This window comes from Pelophylax lessonae (assembly GCF_965119305.1).
Source record: "Pelophylax lessonae genome assembly, chromosome: 1".
Classification (NCBI taxonomy): Eukaryota; Metazoa; Chordata; class Amphibia; order Anura; family Ranidae; genus Pelophylax; species Pelophylax lessonae.
The window spans coordinates 841,933,415-841,953,364 of record NC_138768.1 but is presented as its reverse complement, the minus strand read 5'-3'; the positions used below and the strand labels follow the sequence as shown (position 1 = coordinate 841,953,364).

The 19,950-nt window shown below is 50.5% G+C and overlaps 1 protein-coding gene across 1 annotated transcript in view; it reads right to left on the bottom strand.

The window, feature by feature from the left end:
- The window catches only part of DNAAF9 (dynein axonemal assembly factor 9), a 230,639-nt gene that overhangs the window by 138,641 nt on the left and 72,048 nt on the right, over positions 1-19,950 (bottom strand). Inside the window, exon 9 of the mRNA XM_082269118.1 lies at positions 18,647-18,702. Coding sequence (XP_082125244.1) covers positions 18,647-18,702 — 56 coding nt within the window. The remainder of the gene's footprint in view (positions 1-18,646; positions 18,703-19,950) is intronic.

Here is a 19,950-nt window from a genome sequence, read left to right as displayed (position 1 = left end):
CCTGGCTGGTCGCAGACCGAACCAGAATGTCGTCCAGATACCCCAGGACAGAAATGCCCTGGGCCCTCAATAATGCCAGAACCGGTGCAAGCACCTTGGTGAAGACCCGCGGAGCCGAGGCGAGACCAAAAGGCAACGCCACGAACTGGTAGTGCTCCTCCGCAATGGCAAATCGAAGGTACCTCTGGTGACCCTCGAAAATGGGGATGTGAAGATACGCATCCTTCAAATCGATGGAGGCCATGAATTCCCCCGGAACCAGGGCAGCCACCACCGACCGCAGGGATTCCATGCGGAACTTGCGAACCCGCTCAGAGCGGTTCAGAGCCTTCAAGTCCAATATTGGACGAACCTTGCCCTCCTTTCTGGGCACGGTGAACAGATTGGAATAAAACCCCCGAAATCTGTCCCGATGAGGCACCGGAACTACCACTCCCTGAGCCCTCAGGTCCCGCACCGCCAGGTGCAGGTCCCGTAACCGCTCTGGAGACAGTTGAAGATTTGAGGGAAAAAATCTGCTCTCCGGCCGAGAGAGAAACTCGATCTTGTAACCAGATCGAACGATCTCCTGAACCCACCTGTCCCGCACACGGGCCAACCAGGGCTGAAGAAAACCGAGCAAGCGTCCCCCCACCCCAAAACTGGGTGAGGGCGCCCCTTCAGGCCGTACTGTTATGGGCTGCAGATCCGGATTGACCGGACTTCTGTTTCCCAGACCAGGGCTTCTTCTGAGAGCCTTGACCCTTGAACGGCTTGCCCTTGTAGTGCGGCCGAAAGGCACGAAAGGACCCCTGAGGGGGCCGAAAATTAGCATGCTTCTTCCCAGAAGCCCCCTTAGCCTTGGGGAAATGGGGCAAGAGAGTGCTCTTACCCCCGGTGATCCCCTTAATCAACACATCCAAGGACTCCCCAAAAAGGCGAGACCCATCATAAGGTAGATTGGCTAAGGTCTTACGTGAGGACTGGTCCACCGACCAACATTTCACCCAAACCAGGCGGCGAGACAACACTGCCACGCTGTGCACACGTGCAGCCAACGGAACCAGGTCCAGGTCCGCATCACACAGATACATGACACCCTGGTGTATTTGATCCACCATATCCAGGGTCGCCGGCGAGGCCGAATCGGCCACTAGGACGCGCCTAAGCATCTGCGTCCAACCTGCGATCGCCTGGGCCGCCATGAGAGAAGCAAACAGAGCCTTAAGCATAGAACCCGTAACAGAATAAGTATGACAGGCAAGAGACTCCAATCTCCTATCCGTGGCATCACGGAACACAGGGGAATCCTCTGCAGGAATCGCAGTGGCTTTGTTTAAAACCGCAATTGCGTGATCCACTGGGGGAGGCACACACCACCTTTCATCAGTGGAAGGCGAGAAAAGATAACGCAGCTTGAACCTACTTGGTACAGCAAAAGGTTTGCGCAGCTGGCGCCATTGTTCCTTAACAGCGCGCTGAAAATCATCATTGCAGGGAAAAACCTGCGGCGTCCTGCGTTTTCTCTGCGTCCCATAGGCCGCCAAGGCAGCGGGGGGACACACTTCATCCTGCAAACGCAGCGTTTGCTTTATGGAAGCAATCAATTCATCCATGATTGCAAGCTCTTCAGGCGAGCCAGGGGGAGAATTATCAACCCCCTCAACTTCAGCCTCCACCTCGGACCCCACTAGATCTAGGGAGGAGCGGGACCCCGATAAGGAGGCCCCCGCCATAACAGCCCCATCACCTTCACCCTCAGAATCAGAGGAAAGAGCAACTCTGGGCCTTTTAGTAGATTGAGCAGCCACCAGCATCTGCACCTGAGCAGCAAGGCCAGCCACAATAGTGACTAAATCCCCCCCTGGGGGGGAAACAGCGGTCCCCTGGCTTTCCACCAAGGCGGTAGGAAATTTGCCCTCCTGAGAATCCATTGCCCCTATAAAGCCGGACAATAAAGGGTTAACTGCCCCTTTAAGCAAGCGCGGCAAGCGCAGCCCACCGCACCACACTCAAGCACAATGAGACCCCCACAGGGAATATGCAAACTGAACACAGGCAATGGATAGCAAGAACAGAAGGATAAAACCTGAGGAGACCCTCGCCGCTGCTGCTGCTTCGATCGGTGTTCCTGGAAAGAGGAAGTGATGCTGCCAGGGCGCTCTATGAATGGAGGCTACAAGAAAATGGCCGCCATGCATGTAAAACATGCGGCCGGAGCGAGTGTAGGCAAAATGGCGCCGTTTGGCGCCGAAACCGCCGCTCCACAGTGCAGTAATGCACACATGTCATCTCTGTATAAGAACACATGTCAGATCGCCGCAGCGATCGCTGTATATGCCCAAACATGCCAAAAAAACATGCCCCACAGCACACAGCTTCTCACACTGACCAGGCTGACACACACAGTGTCACACAGCTCCCCCCCCCCCCCCCCCTTGCAGCCCACAGCATGCAGCCGAGAGATAGGGAGACAAACAGTGTGAATAGAGGCAGGTTACACAGTCCCAGACTGACACCCCCCCAGACAGACAGGTCCCCACATAAATACACTTACCTCACATGGCGTGGGGGACCCGCACAGGCGAACAAGCCGCTGCACATGAGGCAGGGAGAGTCGCATACAAGACGCACAGAATGGGGGTTAAGAAACCGCACAGCGTCCGGTGAGGTAGCCACCTCACCAATCATCCCTGCACCGAACAGGGATGGGTCGTTCACTGTGCCAGGAGCGTTACCTGGCTGAACGCTCGATGGCAGGCTGGGAAGCCACTGACCCACGACCTGCGACCAGGGGGATCAGCCCGAGACCCAGCCCGCATGATCCTCTTCATCAGAAGAACTAACTAACGCTGACAAAAAGAACAGCTAAGTAAAGGTAGAGAGAAAACTCAAACAAAAATTCAAAAAGAAGAAAGAGTCTGGGGCAGAAAGCCCCAGCACAGAGAAAGCCAGCCACTCCTGACAAGCTAGACATTAAAACTGAGATATGGTTGCAGGAAGTAGGAGGGTATTGACTGAGGGGACCACCCCTTGAGGGTGGGATATGTTAAAAGCTTTAATGTTAACATATTCTGTTGCCTAGCTACTCCTTCGGAGCAAAGTCTAATACCCCATATGTGACGAATATGAAGAGGCGGCGACTGTCGGAGGACGTAAGAGAAAAGTGCGTGTTATACGCCGATAAATACGGTAATTAAAGATACATGTCTGATTTGTCACTCTCACACAGTTGAAAGAGGAACTACCTACTACAGCAGATTATATATTTATATATATACACATATATACCATTCCTCATATTTTGTGTTTGATATCATTAACATTCAGGGTTCTGAGTCTTGAGTCACCCCAGTAAATGTGGGATTTTAAGACTCAGAACCTCATCATCGTGGTTCTTTACATGTATATTTCCTGTTGTGATTGAAATTACATTTGTTAATTTCTTTGAATAAGTCAGTAAAGCTGATCTTCCACTATTTAAGCATTATTGTCATATAGTCAGGTTGGAAGGGCCTCAGGGTCAAGGAAGTGAGGAGGACACGAACATATTCAGCAGCCCTGTGGGGGTCGTGCTACACACTTATGCAATGTTTATGCTTTAGGGTACATATCACGGTCCAGAGCACTTGCGCTCATGTTGTAGTGTCAGTTCCTATATTTGTGGCGAGTATACACTTGTTCATCAGAGATGCTCAATGACTGCTCTTGTGAAGAAAGCATATCATCTGTATTTCGGCTGTAGAATTGGTGATCAAGCCAAGGAATGGGTGCCTCACATTTGTTGAGTGACATGTGCTCCCTCCCTCTCTGAGAGCTGGGCTCAGAGGCACTCCAAAGACAAACTGTTTGCAGTCCCAATGATATGGTGAGAACAGAAAGAGGTTACTTTTGTTTGACTAATGTGCCTCATTTCTCTGCCAAAAACAAGAAGTCATTTGAATACCCTAATCTGCCTTCAGCAAAGGGACCTGTGTCACATGACAGTCTTCCAATTCTGAAACCACCGGAGGAATGGACCTTAGACGAACTTCTCAAAGCATACAAAACAATAAAGTGCAACATGTCACTCAAGATTAATTTCCTCCATTCACACTTCTTCCCTGCAAATCTCGCTGCTGTCAGTGACCAACACGGTGAAAGGTTTCACCAGGACATTGCTTCAATGGAAAAACTACATCAGGGCAACTGGAATCCGTCAATGCTTGCTGACTACTGTTGGACACTGCAACGTGATGCACCGGATATTGAATACAAATGAAAATCAGGAGCATAACACCTCTAATTATAGTATTTCACAAAAGTAAGTACACCCCTCACATTTCTGTAAATATTTTATTATATCTTTTCATGTGACAACACTGAAGAAATGACACTTTGCTACAATGTAAAGTAGTGAGTGTACAGCTTGTATAACAGTGTAAATTTGCTGTCCCCTCAAAATAACTCAACGCACAGCCATTAATGTCTAAACCGCTGGCAACACAAGTGAGTACACCCCTAAGTAAAAATGTCCATATTGGGCCCAATTAGCCATTTTCCCTCCCCAGTGTCATGTGACTCGTTAGTGTTACAAGGTCTCAGGTGTGAATGGGGAGCAGGCAGTGGCGTCGGCAGGGGGGGGCTGACAGGGGCTATAGCCCCGAGTGTTCCTCTGAAAAGCCCCGGGTCTCCTTTGCATGTAAAATAACTATTAGCCCCGAGTCTCCCTGAGCCTCGCCCTCCTCCACCCTGTGCTGGCTGCTGGGCGGCCCTCACCTACTTGTTCCTGGCCTACTGCGAGCCGCGGACACACTGGTTGCTCAGGTGACACAGCAGCCAGAGTGTGCGGCGGCTCAGAGAATTCCACCTCCGTGCCTAGAACTCAGACTCCACCCACCGGCCAGGCAGTCACCTCCCTCTTCTGCAGGCACTGGCGCCGTATCCAGTCAGGCAGGACATGTGCTCACCAGCCACCAGGACCAGGAGTCGGACTGGGACCAGGTAGGTCTCTGTGCATTAATTACCCCCCCCCTCCCCCTCCCCCTCCCCCTCCTTAGTAAGTGTCCTCAGTATCTCAGTCCCTATGGTCTGCACTCTGTCATTAATATCCTCAATTACTAAACAGCACACCAGATAAACTAGGATCTCCCTGTGTAAGGATGAATGGATGGATGGATGGATGTGGAGTACATTTTCTGCATTAACCCTGCCATTGCTGGATGGTGTTTACAAGACTCCGTGTCATTAGTTACTATAACTGAGTAATCTCCAAAGTTACTATTTATTATATAGCACATCAGATTAGCTAGGATGGATGGATGGTGGAATGTTTCTCTGCATTAACCCTGCCATTGCTGGATGGTGTCTGGCAGGCTCCCAACGTCATTTGTTTCTACAAATAAATCTGAGTAGATTCCATGAACCATCAGTTAGTACAGATAACTGAGTAATCTTCAATAAACCAGAAGTTACTAAAATAATACTACCATGAACCTTCACTTCAGTTACTACAAGTGACCCTGACAACACTCCTATGTTATTAACATAAGGACCCCGATCAGTTGTTTCCTTACACCCAGGTAGTAGGGGGTCCCCATTACCCCTGTGGTCTGCACTCTGTCATTAATAACCCCATATTTATACAGCACACCAGTTAAACTGGGATCCCCCTCTATATGGATGGATGGTGGAGTATGTGTTCTGCATTAACCTTTAAAGAACTTCCACTTCCTTCTATCTGGCCTAGAACAAAATGTCATTGAGCCCCACTGCCTCATGGGATCTCTAATATCTGCTGTTGGGCACAAGCCCCCCACAAGGTTTCACACGTGCACAGATGCACCTCAGGTGTGCTAGGATGTGTTCCTGTGTGTGACCAGCCCAGGAGCAAAACACCCTCAGGATTTGGTGCAAGAAACGCCCCCCATGTGTAGAGATGTGCAGCAGGTCTCTGTCATATCCTAAAGAACCAGCAGGGACCTGCTACACACCCACGCATGTGCAAGATATTCAAATTCTGCTAAAGGCTGGGCTAGGCTCACACAAAATCACATGAATTCCCAACCCACAGGTACCCCAAACAATTTAGTGTAAGCGGAACTGCATGGTGCCGCAGCGATGTGATTCAGTCGGGCCCGTTTTGTTTTTTTTTAACCACTTGCCTACTTGGCACCTTTACCCCCTTTCTGCCCAGGCCAATTTCAGCACTGCCGCACTTTGAATGACAATTATGCAGTCATGCAACACTGTACCCAAAAAAAATTGTTATCATTTTTAATTTTTTGGGAGACAGATAGAGCTTTGGTTAAATTAGCCTCAGGACCTGTGCAATTCATATGTGTTTGGTTTTAGCCCCTGTTCACACTGGTGCCATTTGCCATGCGATTTGACAGTTCCAAATCGTATGACAAGTCGCATCCCATTGTCAGCAATGCAACCGTTCAAATTGCTGTGACTTGTGTCGCAACGACTTTGAAAAAGGCTCCTGCACTACTTTTTTTTTTCCGGTTTCATTGCAACATGCATAGACTTCTGTTCAACAAAGTCGCAATAAAATTGCAAATGCGATTTCAAAGCCACACCAGTGTGAACCATGACTAAAAGAAGGATGGGGTGGCAACCCTGGTCACTGTTTGTTTTCTCACGGCGGCCCTCTGCCACCATAGTCCCATTCTGGAGCCTGTTCGATGGAGTGACACAATAGGAGCAAAATGAAGGGCCAATCACAGCAGCCCTTTACCATGTGATCAAATGATCATGGGAGTAAAGAGAAGCTGGTTATCGCCTTTTTTTAGCAGGAGAAGAAAAAATAGCTTTTTGAGGAGAAAAGAAGAAAGCTGTTAACCGACTTCTGTTAAAGGGACATCAGTCCCAACATTGCCCACCAGTGCTGCTAATCAGTGTCCACCAGTGCCACCTATCAGTGCTGCTAATCAGTTCCTACCCTCTCCTCTCCATGTCTGACCCTCTCCTCTCCTCTATTCTCCTCTCCATGTCTGACCCTCTCCTCTCCTCTATTCTCCTCTCCATGTCTGACCCTCTCCTCTCCTCTCCTCTATTCTCCTCTCCATGTCTGACCCTCTCCTCTCCTCTCCTCTATTCTCCTCTCCATGTCTGACCCTCTCCTCTCCTCTATTCTCCTCTCCATGTCTGACCCTCTCCTCTCCTCTCTTCTACTCTCCTCTTCTCTCCATGTCTGACCCTCTCCTTTCCTTTCCTCTCTTCTCCTTTGCATGTCTGACCCTCTCCTCTCCATGTCTGACCCTCTCTTCTCTTCTCTTCTCCATGTCTGACCCTCTCCTCTCCATGTCTGACCATCTCCTCTTCTCTCCATGTCTGACCCTCTCCTTTCCTCTCTTCTCCTCTCCATGTCTGACCCTCTCCTCTCCATGTCTGACCCTCTCTTCTCTTCTCTTCTCCATGTCTGACCCTCTCCTCTCCATGTCTGACCATCTCCTCTTCTCTCCATGTCTGACCCTCTCCTTTCCTCTCTTCTCCTCTCCATGTCTGACCCTCTCCTCTCCATGTCTGACCCTCTCTTCTCTTCTCTTCTCCATGTCTGACCCTCTCCTCTCCATGTCTGACCATCTCCTCTTCTCTCCATGTCTGACCCTCTCCTTTCCTCTCTTCTCCTCTCCATGTCTGACCCTCTCCTCTCCTCTCTTCTCTCCATGTCTGACCCTCTCCTCTCCTCTCTTCTCCTCTCCCATGTGTGACCCTCTCCTCTCCTCTCTCCTCTCCATGTCTGACCCTCTCCTCTCCTCTCCTTGTCTGACCCTCTCCTCTTCTCCTCTCCATGCCTGACCCTCTCCATGTCTGACCCTCCCCTCTCCTCTCCATGTCTGACCCTCTCCTCTCCTCTCTTCTCCTCTCCATGTCTGACCCTCTCTTTTCCTCTCCATGTCTGACCCTCTCCTCTCCTCTCATGTCTGACCCTCTCCATGTCTGACCCTCTCCTCTCATGTCTGACCCTCTCCTCTTCTCTCCATGTCTGACCCTCTCCTCTCCATGTCTGACCCTCTCCTCTCCTCTTCTCTCTTCTCTCCATGTCTGACCCTCTCCTCTCCATGTCTGACCCTCTCCTCTCCTCTCTTCTCCTCTCCATGTCTGACCCTCTCCTCTCATGTCTGACCCTCTCCTCTCCTCTCCATGTCTGACCCTCTCCTCTCCTCTCATGTCTGACCCTCTCCTCTTCTCCTCTCCTCTCCATGTCTGACCCTCTCCTCTCCTCTCCATGTCTGACCCTCTCCTCTTCTCTCCATGTCTGACCCTCTCCTCTCCATGTCTGACCCTCTCCTCTCCTCTCCATGTCTGACCCTCTCCTCTCTTCTCCTCTCCATGTCTGACCCTCTCCTCTCCATGTCCGACCCTCTCCTCTCATGTCTGACCCTCTCCTCTCCATATCTGACCCTCTCCTCTCTTCTCTTCTCCTCTCCTCTCCATGTCTGACCCTCTCCTCTCCTCTCTTCTACTCTCCTCTTCTCCCCATGTCTGACCCTCTCCTTTCCTTTCCTCTCTTCTCCTTTGCATGTCTGACCCTCTCCTCTCCATGTCTGACCCTCTTCTCTCCTCTCATCTCTTCTCCTCTCCATGTCTGACCCTCTCCTCTCCTCTCTTCTACTCTCCTCTTCTCTCCATGTCTGACCCTCTCCTTTCCTTTCCTCTCTTCTCCTTTGCATGTCTGACCCTCTCCTCTCCATGTCTGACCCTCTCTTCTCTTCTCTTCTCCATGTCTGACCCTCTCCTCTCCATGTCTGACCATCTCCTCTTCTCTCCATGTCTGACCCTCTCCTTTCCTCTCTTCTCCTCTCCATGTCTGACCCTCTCCTCTCCTCTCTTCTCTTCTCCTCTCCATGTCTGACCCTCTCCTCTCCATGTCTGACCCTCTCTTCTCTTCTCTTCTCTTCTCTTCTCCATGTCTGACCCTCTCCTCTCCATGTCTGACCCTCTCTTCTCTTCTCCATGTCTGACCCTCTCCTCTCCATGTCTGACCATCTCCTCTTCTCTCCATGTCTGACCCTCTCCTCTCCATGTCTGACCCTCTCCTCTCCATATCTGACCCTCTCCTCTCTTTTACTCTCCTTGTCTGACCCTCTCCTCTACTCTCTTCTCCTCTCCTCTCCATGTCTGACCCTTTCCTCTCTTCTCCTCTTCTCTCCACATCTGACCCTCTCCTCTCTTATCCTCTCCATGTCTGACCCTCTCCTCTCCTCTCCTCTCTTCTCCTCTCCATGTCTGACCTTCTCCTCTCCTCTCCATGCTTGCCCCACTCCTCTCCATGTCTGACCCTCTCCTCTCCATGTCTGACCCTCTCCTCTCCTCTCCTCTCCTCTCCATGTCTGACCCTCTCTTCTCCTCTCCTCTCCATGTCTGACCCTCTCTTCTCCTCTCCTCTCCTCTCCTCTCCATGTCTGACCCTCTCTTCTCCTCTCCTCTCCATGTCTGACCTTCTCCTCTCCATGTTTGACCCTCTCCTCTCCATGTCTGACCCTCTCCTTTCCTCTCTTCTCCTCTCCATGTCTGACCCTCTCCTCTCCATGTCTGACCCTCTCTTCTCTTCTCTTCTCCATGTCTGACCCTCTCCTCTCCATGTCTGACCATCTCCTCTTCTCTCCATGTCTGACCCTCTCCTTTCCTCTCTTCTCCTCTCCATGTCTGACCCTCTCCTCTCCTCTCTTCTCTCCATGTCTGACCCTCTCCTCTCCTCTCTTCTCCTCTCCCATGTGTGACCCTCTCCTCTCCTCTCTCCTCTCCATGTCTGACCCTCTCCTCTCCTCTCCTTGTCTGACCCTCTCCTCTTCTCCTCTCCATGCCTGACCCTCTCCATGTCTGACCCTCCCCTCTCCTCTCCATGTCTGACCCTCTCCTCTCCTCTCTTCTCCTCTCCATGTCTGACCCTCTCTTTTCCTCTCCATGTCTGACCCTCTCCATGTCTGACCCTCTCCTCTCATGTCTGACCCTCTCCTCTTCTCTCCATGTCTGACCCTCTCCTCTCCATGTCTGACCCTCTCCTCTCCTCTTCTCTCCATGTCTGACCCTCTCCTCTCCATGTCTGACCCTCTCCTCTCCTCTCTTCTCCTCTCCATGTCTGACCCTCTCCTCTCATGTCTGACCCTCTCCTCTCCTCTCCATGTCTGACCCTCTCCTCTCCTCTCATGTCTGACCCTCTCCTCTTCTCCTCTCCTCTCCATGTCTGACCCTCTCCTCTCCTCTCCATGTCTGACCCTCTCCTCTTCTCTCCATGTCTGACCCTCTCCTCTCCATGTCTGACCCTCTCCTCTCCTCTCCATGTCTGACCCTCTCCTCTCTTCTCCTCTCCATGTCTGACCCTCTCCTCTCCATGTCCGACCCTCTCCTCTCATGTCTGACCCTCTCCTCTCCATATCTGACCCTCTCCTCTCTTCTCTTCTCCTCTCCTCTCCATGTCTGACCCTCTCCTCTCCTCTCTTCTACTCTCCTCTTCTCCCCATGTCTGACCCTCTCCTTTCCTTTCCTCTCTTCTCCTTTGCATGTCTGACCCTCTCCTCTCCATGTCTGACCCTCTTCTCTTCTCTCCTCTCATCTCTTCTCCTCTCCATGTCTGACCCTCTCCTCTCCTCTCTTCTACTCTCCTCTTCTCTCCATGTCTGACCCTCTCCTTTCCTTTCCTCTCTTCTCCTTTGCATGTCTGACCCTCTCCTCTCCATGTCTGACCCTCTCTTCTCTTCTCTTCTCCATGTCTGACCCTCTCCTCTCCATGTCTGACCATCTCCTCTTCTCTCCATGTCTGACCCTCTCCTTTCCTCTCTTCTCCTCTCCATGTCTGACCCTCTCCTCTCCTCTCCTCTCTTCTCTTCTCCTCTCCATGTCTGACCCTCTCCTCTCCATGTCTGACCCTCTCTTCTCTTCTCTTCTCCATGTCTGACCCTCTCCTCTCCATGTCTGACCCTCTCTTCTCTTCTCTTCTCTTCTCCATGTCTGACCCTCTCCTCTCCATGTCTGACCATCTCCTCTTCTCTCCATGTCTGACCCTCTCCTCTCCATGTCTGACCCTCTCCTCTCCATATCTGACCCTCTCCTCTCTTTTACTCTCCTTGTCTGACCCTCTCCTCTACTCTCTTCTCCTCTCCTCTCCATGTCTGACCCTTTCCTCTCTTCTCCTCTTCTCTCCACATCTGACCCTCTCCTCTCTTATCCTCTCCATGTCTGACCCTCTCTTCTCTTCTCCATGTCTGACCCTCTCCTCTCCATGTCTGACCATCTCCTCTTCTCTCCATGTCTGACCCTCTCCTTTCCTCTCTTCTCCTCTCCATGTCTGACCCTCTCCTCTCCTCTCTTCTCTCCATGTCTGACCCTCTCCTCTCCTCTCTTCTCCTCTCCCATGTGTGACCCTCTCCTCTCCTCTCTCCTCTCCATGTCTGACCCTCTCCTCTCCTCTCCTTGTCTGACCCTCTCCTCTTCTCCTCTCCATGCCTGACCCTCTCCATGTCTGACCCTCCCCTCTCCTCTCCATGTCTGACCCTCTCCTCTCCTCTCTTCTCCTCTCCATGTCTGACCCTCTCTTTTCCTCTCCATGTCTGACCCTCTCCTCTCCTCTCATGTCTGACCCTCTCCATGTCTGACCCTCTCCTCTCATGTCTGACCCTCTCCTCTTCTCTCCATGTCTGACCCTCTCCTCTCCATGTCTGACCCTCTCCTCTCCTCTTCTCTCTTCTCTCCATGTCTGACCCTCTCCTCTCCATGTCTGACCCTCTCCTCTCCTCTCTTCTCCTCTCCATGTCTGACCCTCTCCTCTCATGTCTGACCCTCTCCTCTCCTCTCCATGTCTGACCCTCTCCTCTCCTCTCATGTCTGACCCTCTCCTCTTCTCCTCTCCTCTCCATGTCTGACCCTCTCCTCTCCATGTCTGACCCTCTCCTCTTCTCTCCATGTCTGACCCTCTCCTCTCCATGTCTGACCCTCTCCTCTCCTCTCCATGTCTGACCCTCTCCTCTCTTCTCCTCTCCATGTCTGACCCTCTCCTCTCCATGTCCGACCCTCTCCTCTCATGTCTGACCCTCTCCTCTCCATATCTGACCCTCTCCTCTCTTCTCTTCTCCTCTCCTCTCCATGTCTGACCCTCTCCTCTCCTCTCTTCTACTCTCCTCTTCTCCCCATGTCTGACCCTCTCCTTTCCTTTCCTCTCTTCTCCTTTGCATGTCTGACCCTCTCCTCTCCATGTCTGACCCTCTTCTCTCCTCTCATCTCTTCTCCTCTCCATGTCTGACCCTCTCCTCTCCTCTCTTCTACTCTCCTCTTCTCTCCATGTCTGACCCTCTCCTTTCCTTTCCTCTCTTCTCCTTTGCATGTCTGACCCTCTCCTCTCCATGTCTGACCCTCTCTTCTCTTCTCTTCTCCATGTCTGACCCTCTCCTCTCCATGTCTGACCATCTCCTCTTCTCTCCATGTCTGACCCTCTCCTTTCCTCTCTTCTCCTCTCCATGTCTGACCCTCTCCTCTCCTCTCTTCTCTTCTCCTCTCCATGTCTGACCCTCTCCTCTCCATGTCTGACCCTCTCTTCTCTTCTCTTCTCTTCTCTTCTCTTCTCCATGTCTGACCCTCTCCTCTCCATGTCTGACCCTCTCTTCTCTTCTCTTCTCTTCTCCATGTCTGACCCTCTCCTCTCCATGTCTGACCATCTCCTCTTCTCTCCATGTCTGACCCTCTCCTCTCCATGTCTGACCCTCTCCTCTCCATATCTGACCCTCTCCTCTCCATATCTGACCCTCTCCTCTCTTTTACTCTCCTTGTCTGACCCTCTCCTCTACTCTCTTCTCCTCTCCTCTCCATGTCTGACCCTTTCCTCTCTTCTCCTCTTCTCTCCACATCTGACCCTCTCCTCTCTTATCCTCTCCATGTCTGACCCTCTCCTCTCCTCTCTTCTCCTCTCCATGTCTGACCTTCTCCTCTCCTCTCCATGCTTGCCCCACTCCTCTCCATGTCTGACCCTCTCCTCTCCTCTCCTCTCCTCTCCATGTCTGACCCTCTCCTCTCCATGTCTGACCCTCTCTTCTCCTCTCCTCTCCTCTCCATGTCTGACCCTCTCTTCTCCTCTCCTCTCCTCTCCTCTCCATGTCTGACCCTCTCTTCTCCTCTCCTCTCCATGTCTGACCTTCTCCTCTCCATGTTTGACCCTCTCCTCTCCATGTCTGACCCTCTCCTCTCCATGTCTGACCCTCTCCTTTCCTCTCTTCTCCTCTCCATGTCTGACCCTCTCCTCTCCATGTCTGACCCTCTCTTCTCTTCTCTTCTCCATGTCTGACCCTCTCCTCTCCATGTCTGACCATCTCCTCTTCTCTCCATGTCTGACCCTCTCCTTTCCTCTCTTCTCCTCTCCATGTCTGACCCTCTCCTCTCCTCTCTTCTCTCCATGTCTGACCCTCTCCTCTCCTCTCTTCTCCTCTCCCATGTGTGACCCTCTCCTCTCCTCTCTCCTCTCCATGTCTGACCCTCTCCTCTCCTCTCCTTGTCTGACCCTCTCCTCTTCTCCTCTCCATGCCTGACCCTCTCCATGTCTGACCCTCCCCTCTCCTCTCCATGTCTGACCCTCTCCTCTCCTCTCTTCTCCTCTCCATGTCTGACCCTCTCTTTTCCTCTCCATGTCTGACCCTCTCCTCTCCTCTCATGTCTGACCCTCTCCATGTCTGACCCTCTCCTCTCATGTCTGACCCTCTCCTCTTCTCTCCATGTCTGACCCTCTCCTCTCCATGTCTGACCCTCTCCTCTCCTCTTCTCTCTTCTCTCCATGTCTGACCCTCTCCTCTCCATGTCTGACCCTCTCCTCTCCTCTCTTCTCCTCTCCATGTCTGACCCTCTCCTCTCATGTCTGACCCTCTCCTCTCCTCTCCATGTCTGACCCTCTCCTCTCCTCTCATGTCTGACCCTCTCCTCTCCTCTCATGTCTGACCCTCTCCTCTTCTCCTCTCCTCTCCATGTCTGACCCTCTCCTCTCCTCTCCATGTCTGACCCTCTCCTCTTCTCTCCATGTCTGACCCTCTCCTCTCCATGTCTGACCCTCTCCTCTCCATGTCTGACCCTCTCCTCTCTTCTCCTCTCCATGTCTGACCCTCTCCTCTCCATGTCCGACCCTCTCCTCTCATGTCTGACCCTCTCCTCTCCATATCTGACCCTCTCCTCTCTTCTCTTCTCCTCTCCTCTCCATGTCTGACCCTCTCCTCTCCTCTCTTCTACTCTCCTCTTCTCCCCATGTCTGACCCTCTCCTTTCCTTTCCTCTCTTCTCCTTTGCATGTCTGACCCTCTCCTCTCCATGTCTGACCCTCTTCTCTTCTCTCCTCTCATCTCTTCTCCTCTCCATGTCTGACCCTCTCCTCTCCTCTCTTCTACTCTCCTCTTCTCTCCATGTCTGACCCTCTCCTTTCCTTTCCTCTCTTCTCCTTTGCATGTCTGACCCTCTCCTCTCCATGTCTGACCCTCTCTTCTCTTCTCTTCTCCATGTCTGACCCTCTCCTCTCCATGTCTGACCATCTCCTCTTCTCTCCATGTCTGACCCTCTCCTTTCCTCTCTTCTCCTCTCCATGTCTGACCCTCTCCTCTCCTCTCCTCTCTTCTCTTCTCCTCTCCATGTCTGACCCTCTCCTCTCCATGTCTGACCCTCTCTTCTCTTCTCTTCTCTTCTCCATGTCTGACCCTCTCCTCTCCATGTCTGACCCTCTCTTCTCTTCTCTTCTCCATGTCTGACCCTCTCCTCTCCATGTCTGACCATCTCCTCTTCTCTCCATGTCTGACCCTCTCCTCTCCATATCTGACCCTCTCCTCTCTTTTACTCTCCTTGTCTGACCCTCTCCTCTACTCTCTTCTCCTCTCCTCTCCATGTCTGACCCTTTCCTCTCTTCTCCTCTTCTCTCCACATCTGACCCTCTCCTCTCTTATCCTCTCCATGTCTGACCCTCTCCTCTCCTCTCCTCTCTTCTCCTCTCCATGTCTGACCTTCTCCTCTCCTCTCCATGCTTGCCCCACTCCTCTCCATGTCTGACCCTCTCCTCTCCATGTCTGACCCTCTCCTCTCCTCTCCTCTCCATGTCTGACCCTCTCCTCTCCATGTCTGACCCTCTCTTCTCCTCTCCATGTCTGACCCTCTCTTCTCCTCTCCTCTCCTCTCCATGTCTGACCCTCTCTTCTCCTCTCCTCTCCATGTCTGACCTTCTCCTCTCCATGTTTGACCCTCTCCTCTCCATGTCTGACCCTCTCCTCTCTTTTACTCTCCTTGTCTGACCCTCTCCTCTACTCTCTTCTCCTCTCCTCTCCGTGTCTGACCCTTTCCTCTCTTCTCCTCTTCTCTCCACATCTGACCCTCTCCTCTCTTATCCTCTCCATGTCTGACCCTCTCCTCTCCTCTCCTCTCTTCTCTCCATGTCTGACCCTCTCCTCTCCTCTCTTCTCCTCTCCATGTCTGACCTTCTCCTCTCCTCTCCATGCTTGCCCCACTCCTCTCCATGTCTGACCCTCTCCTCTCCATGTCTGACCCTCTCTTCTCCTCTCCTCTCCTCTCCATGTCTGACCCTCTCTTCTCCTCTCCTCTCCTCTCCTCTCCATGTCTGACCCTCTCTTCTCCTCTCCTCTCCATGTCTGACCTTCTCCTCTCCATGTTTGACCCTCTCCTCTCCATGTCTGACCTCTCCTCTTTATCCCACCCCATGTCTGACCCTTGACTGAGGGGGGCATTAGGTGGAGCTTGGGAGGTACTTTTAAATGTGGGAGGAGCTTGGGCGGGACTTCCTTTAAAATGTGGGAGGGGTTATCAAATTTACCTTCGGGCTGAAGCCCCTGGTCTTTTTCCCACCTAGCAACGCCCCTGGGAGCAGGTGTGTTAAATGTGGGGTTAGTGCTCTCACTCTCTCATACTGGTCACTGGAAGTTCAACATGGCACCTCATAGCAAAGAACTCTGAGGATCTGAAAAAAAGAATTGTTGCTCTACATAAGGATGGCCTAGGGTTAGGCTATAAGATGATTGCCAAGACCCTGAAACTGACCTGCAGCTCAGTGGCCAAAACCATACAGCGGTTTACCAGAACAGGTTCCACTCAGAACAGGCCTCACTATGGTCGACCAAAGAAGTTGAGTGCACTTGCTCAGCGTCATATCCAGAGGTTGTCTTTGGGAAATAGACATATGAGTACTGCCGGCATTGCTGCAGAGGTTGAAGGGGTGGGGAGTCAGCCTGTCAGTGCTCAGACCATACGCCGCACACTGCAACAAATTGGTCTGCATGGCTGTAGTCCCAGAAGGAAGCCTCTTCTAAAGATGATGCACAAGAAAGTCCGCAAAAAGTTTGCTGAAGACAAGCAGACTAAGGACATGGATTGGAAAAATGGTATAAGGTGCGTTTGATATAAATATGTACTGTCTGAAGGTGCAAAATAAAATAGGGTGTATATCCACAAACATAAACACAACTAATAACACAACCTAATGTGACATGTGCAGTGCACAAATATGTGAAAGTCTCTATTGAAAGAACAGGAAGTTGACAAATGCAAAAACTTCCAAATAAAGTCCAAAAAATAGGTGCAAATAAATGTTCTTAATGATGAAGTGCTCATAAATCAGGTTGCAGGTGCTGAATACACAGGTGTCTCGTGTCACCAAATTATGAAGGAGGAAAAGGTACCCTTACCAACTAATGACTTGAGCATGCATGATGTTAAAAAACCCATGGAATACCGCAAGGAATCTTTAGACTAAAAATCATTCACCCCGTGCAAACAAATGTGAATGGACTCTTACGAGATGTCACATAAACAATCGCTTAAAGGAAGGGTTAACGATGGACGTCTCGATTCCTCCGTTTATCCAAGAATACGTGTTTGCATTTGTCAACTTCCTCTTCCTTTCAATAGAGACTTTCACATATTTGTGTACTGCACATGTCACATTTGGTTGTGTTATTAGTTGTGTTTATGTTTGTGGATATACACCCTATTTTATTTTGTACCTTCAGACAGTACATATTTATATCAAGCGCACCTTATACCATTTTTCCATTTCACATCACTCCATCCAGGTTGGAGTATCGGTAGCAGCTGATAACCCCATCTTTAGTATTGTGCACCTTTTTTCTTTATTTTTAAGGACATGGATTACTGGAACCATGTCCTGTGGTCTGATGAGACCAAGATAAATGTATTTGGTTCAGATGGTATCAAGCGTGTGTGGCGGCAACCAGGTGAGGAGTACAAAGACAAGTGTGTCTTGCCTACAGTCAAGCATGGTGGTGGGAGTGTCATGGTCTGGGGCTGCATGAGTGCTGCCAGCACTGGGGAGCTACAGTTCATTGAGAGAACCATGAATGCCAACATTTACTGTGACATACCAAAGCAGAGCATGATTCCCCTCCCTTTGGAGACTGGGCCAAAGGGCAGTATTTCAACATGATAACGACCCCAAACACACCTCCAAGATGACCACTGCCTTGCTAAAGAAGCTGAGGGTAAAGGTGATGGACTGGCCAAGCATGTCTCCAGACCTAAACCCTATTGAGCATCTGTGGGGCATCAAACGGAAGGTGGAGGAGGTCAAGGTCTCTAACATTCACCAGCTCTGTGATGTCGTCATGGAGGAGTAGAAGAGGACTCCAGTGGCAACTTGTGAAGTTCTGGTGAACTCCATTCCCAAGAGGGTTAAGGCAATGCTGGAAAATAATGGTGACCGTGCAAAATATTGACACTTTGGGCTCCATTTGAACATTTTAACTTAGGGGTGTACTCACTTTTGTTGCCAGCGGTTTAGACATTAATGGCTGTGTGTTGAATTATTTTGAGGGGACAGCACATTTACACTGTTATACAAGCTGTACACTCACTACTTTACATTGTAGCAAAGTGTCATTTCTTCAGTGTTGTCACATGAAAAGATAGAATAAAATGTGAGGGGTGTACTCACTTTTGTGAGATACTGTATGTTGAACTTAATAGCGAATTAGAAACATAAACACGATTAAATAAGTTATTGGCAGTAAACAGTTAACTGTCTATTTCTCTACGTTCCTAGGTGACACAGCAAAACCAAAACTATATTTATGCATACCCACCAGGTGCCTGTCACAATCAGCAAAAACTTTTCAGGAAGCAAAACTTTTCACAAAAATTGTTGTGCAAATTGTTGTGTAATTTTTCTCCTTCATTGATGTGCGCTGATGAGGCTGCACTGATGGGTGCCACTGATGGGCACTGATCAGGAGGCATCAATGAGGCAGCACTGATGTGCACTGATAGGTGGCACTGGTGGAGACTGATCAGCAGTACTGATGGGCACTGGTGGGCAGAACTGGTGGGGACAGTGCATCGGCTTTATTTTCTTCTCCTCACGTTGTTAGCATGAGGCACGAAAAGCAGCTGACTGGCTTCTGTTTACATCACATGATCAGCTGTCATTGGCCGACAGCTGACCACATGGTAAAGTCCGAAGGACTCTGCGATCACAGAGCGCAGCGCCCATGTGCCTTAGTAGGCCTGCAGGAAGCATGAGAACAAGAGGACGTCCAGGTACGTCCTCCCGGCCATTTAGGCTCGCGTTGTAGCCGTCCTTCGGCTATAGCACGAACATGAAGTGGTTAAAGCAGTGATATCAAAATACAGCGCAAAACAAAATTGAAATAATAAAGTAGATTACATTCCTGGGACACATGGCTAGCTTCTATATAACCTACCTGTTATCTGCAATATGGCTGGAGAGCATTCCATGACTGAAAAAGCTTCGTAGTGGCTAAATAGAAGGAAAAAAAAGACAAGATATCAGACATAAAAACATATTTCACGCATTATTCATTGTGTGCACTGACATGGCCAATCCTAAAGTGATACTAAAGTCTAATTTTATTTTCCCCAAAAATAACAAACATGTTATGTTATACTTACCTCCTCTGTGCAGTTGGTTTTGCTCAGAGCAGCTCAGATTCTCCTCTTCTTGGGTCCCTTGCTGGCGCTCCTGGCTCCTCTATCCTGTTGAGTGCCCCCACAGCAAGCAGCATGCTATGGGGGCACCCAATCCAAGCCACAGCTCTGTGTGTCTATTCAGACACGGAGCAGCGGTTCGGCACTGAACCCTCTCTCTCTCCTGACTGGCTAACTGACTTTGATTGAAAGCAGTGGGAGCCAATGGCATCGCAGCTGTGTCTTAGCCAATCAGGAGGGAGAGTCCCCGACGGCCGAGGGACTCGTGGACATCGCTGGACAGAGAAGGACCTCAGGTAAGTATTAGGGGGTGCTGGGGAGGCTGTCACACACACAAGGTTTTTTATCCTAATGCATAGAATGCATAAAAAAGCTTCTGACTTTCAACTCCTTTCTACTCCCTCCACATATTTTCTATGGGATTAGGGTCTGGAGACTTGCTAGGTCACTCCAGGACCTTAATGTGCTTCTTCTTGAGCTACTCCTTTGTTGCTTTGGCCTGAATAGGCAAGGCACTCGTGGAGTATTAGGGGGACTGAGGGCATTGCTGCACACTGAAGGTTTTTTTATCTTAATGCATTGGATGCATTAAGATAAAAAAACCTCTGCCTTTACAATCACTTTAAAATCTGCAGAACAGAAGCAGGCAAGATACATTTTGAAAAAATTGTTACCTACAGCGTACAGTTTATCCCGCAGGTCACATGGAGGATTCTTTTTTCTTGTCAAAACTGGTGTAGCTTCAAACAGAAATAAGCAGACTTGCACATGAAATACACCGGCACACAATTCTGCACAAGGCTTCTGCCATATGCCTTTTAACCACTTGCCGACCAGCAACTTACTGCTATTGGAAGGGTGATATCTTGGTCATCACTGCAGCAATAATCGTGATATACTTTTTTTGGGCCACGTGATTCTCTTCCATGTAAAAGTAATCACAGCAGCTAAGAAGCCGTTGGATTACAGTTAAAGTGGAGTTCCAGCCTTTTCACTCACCTGTCCCACGGTCCAGCGATGCGGCCGCCCGAACCCTCGATCCTCTTCCCTCTGGTCTCGG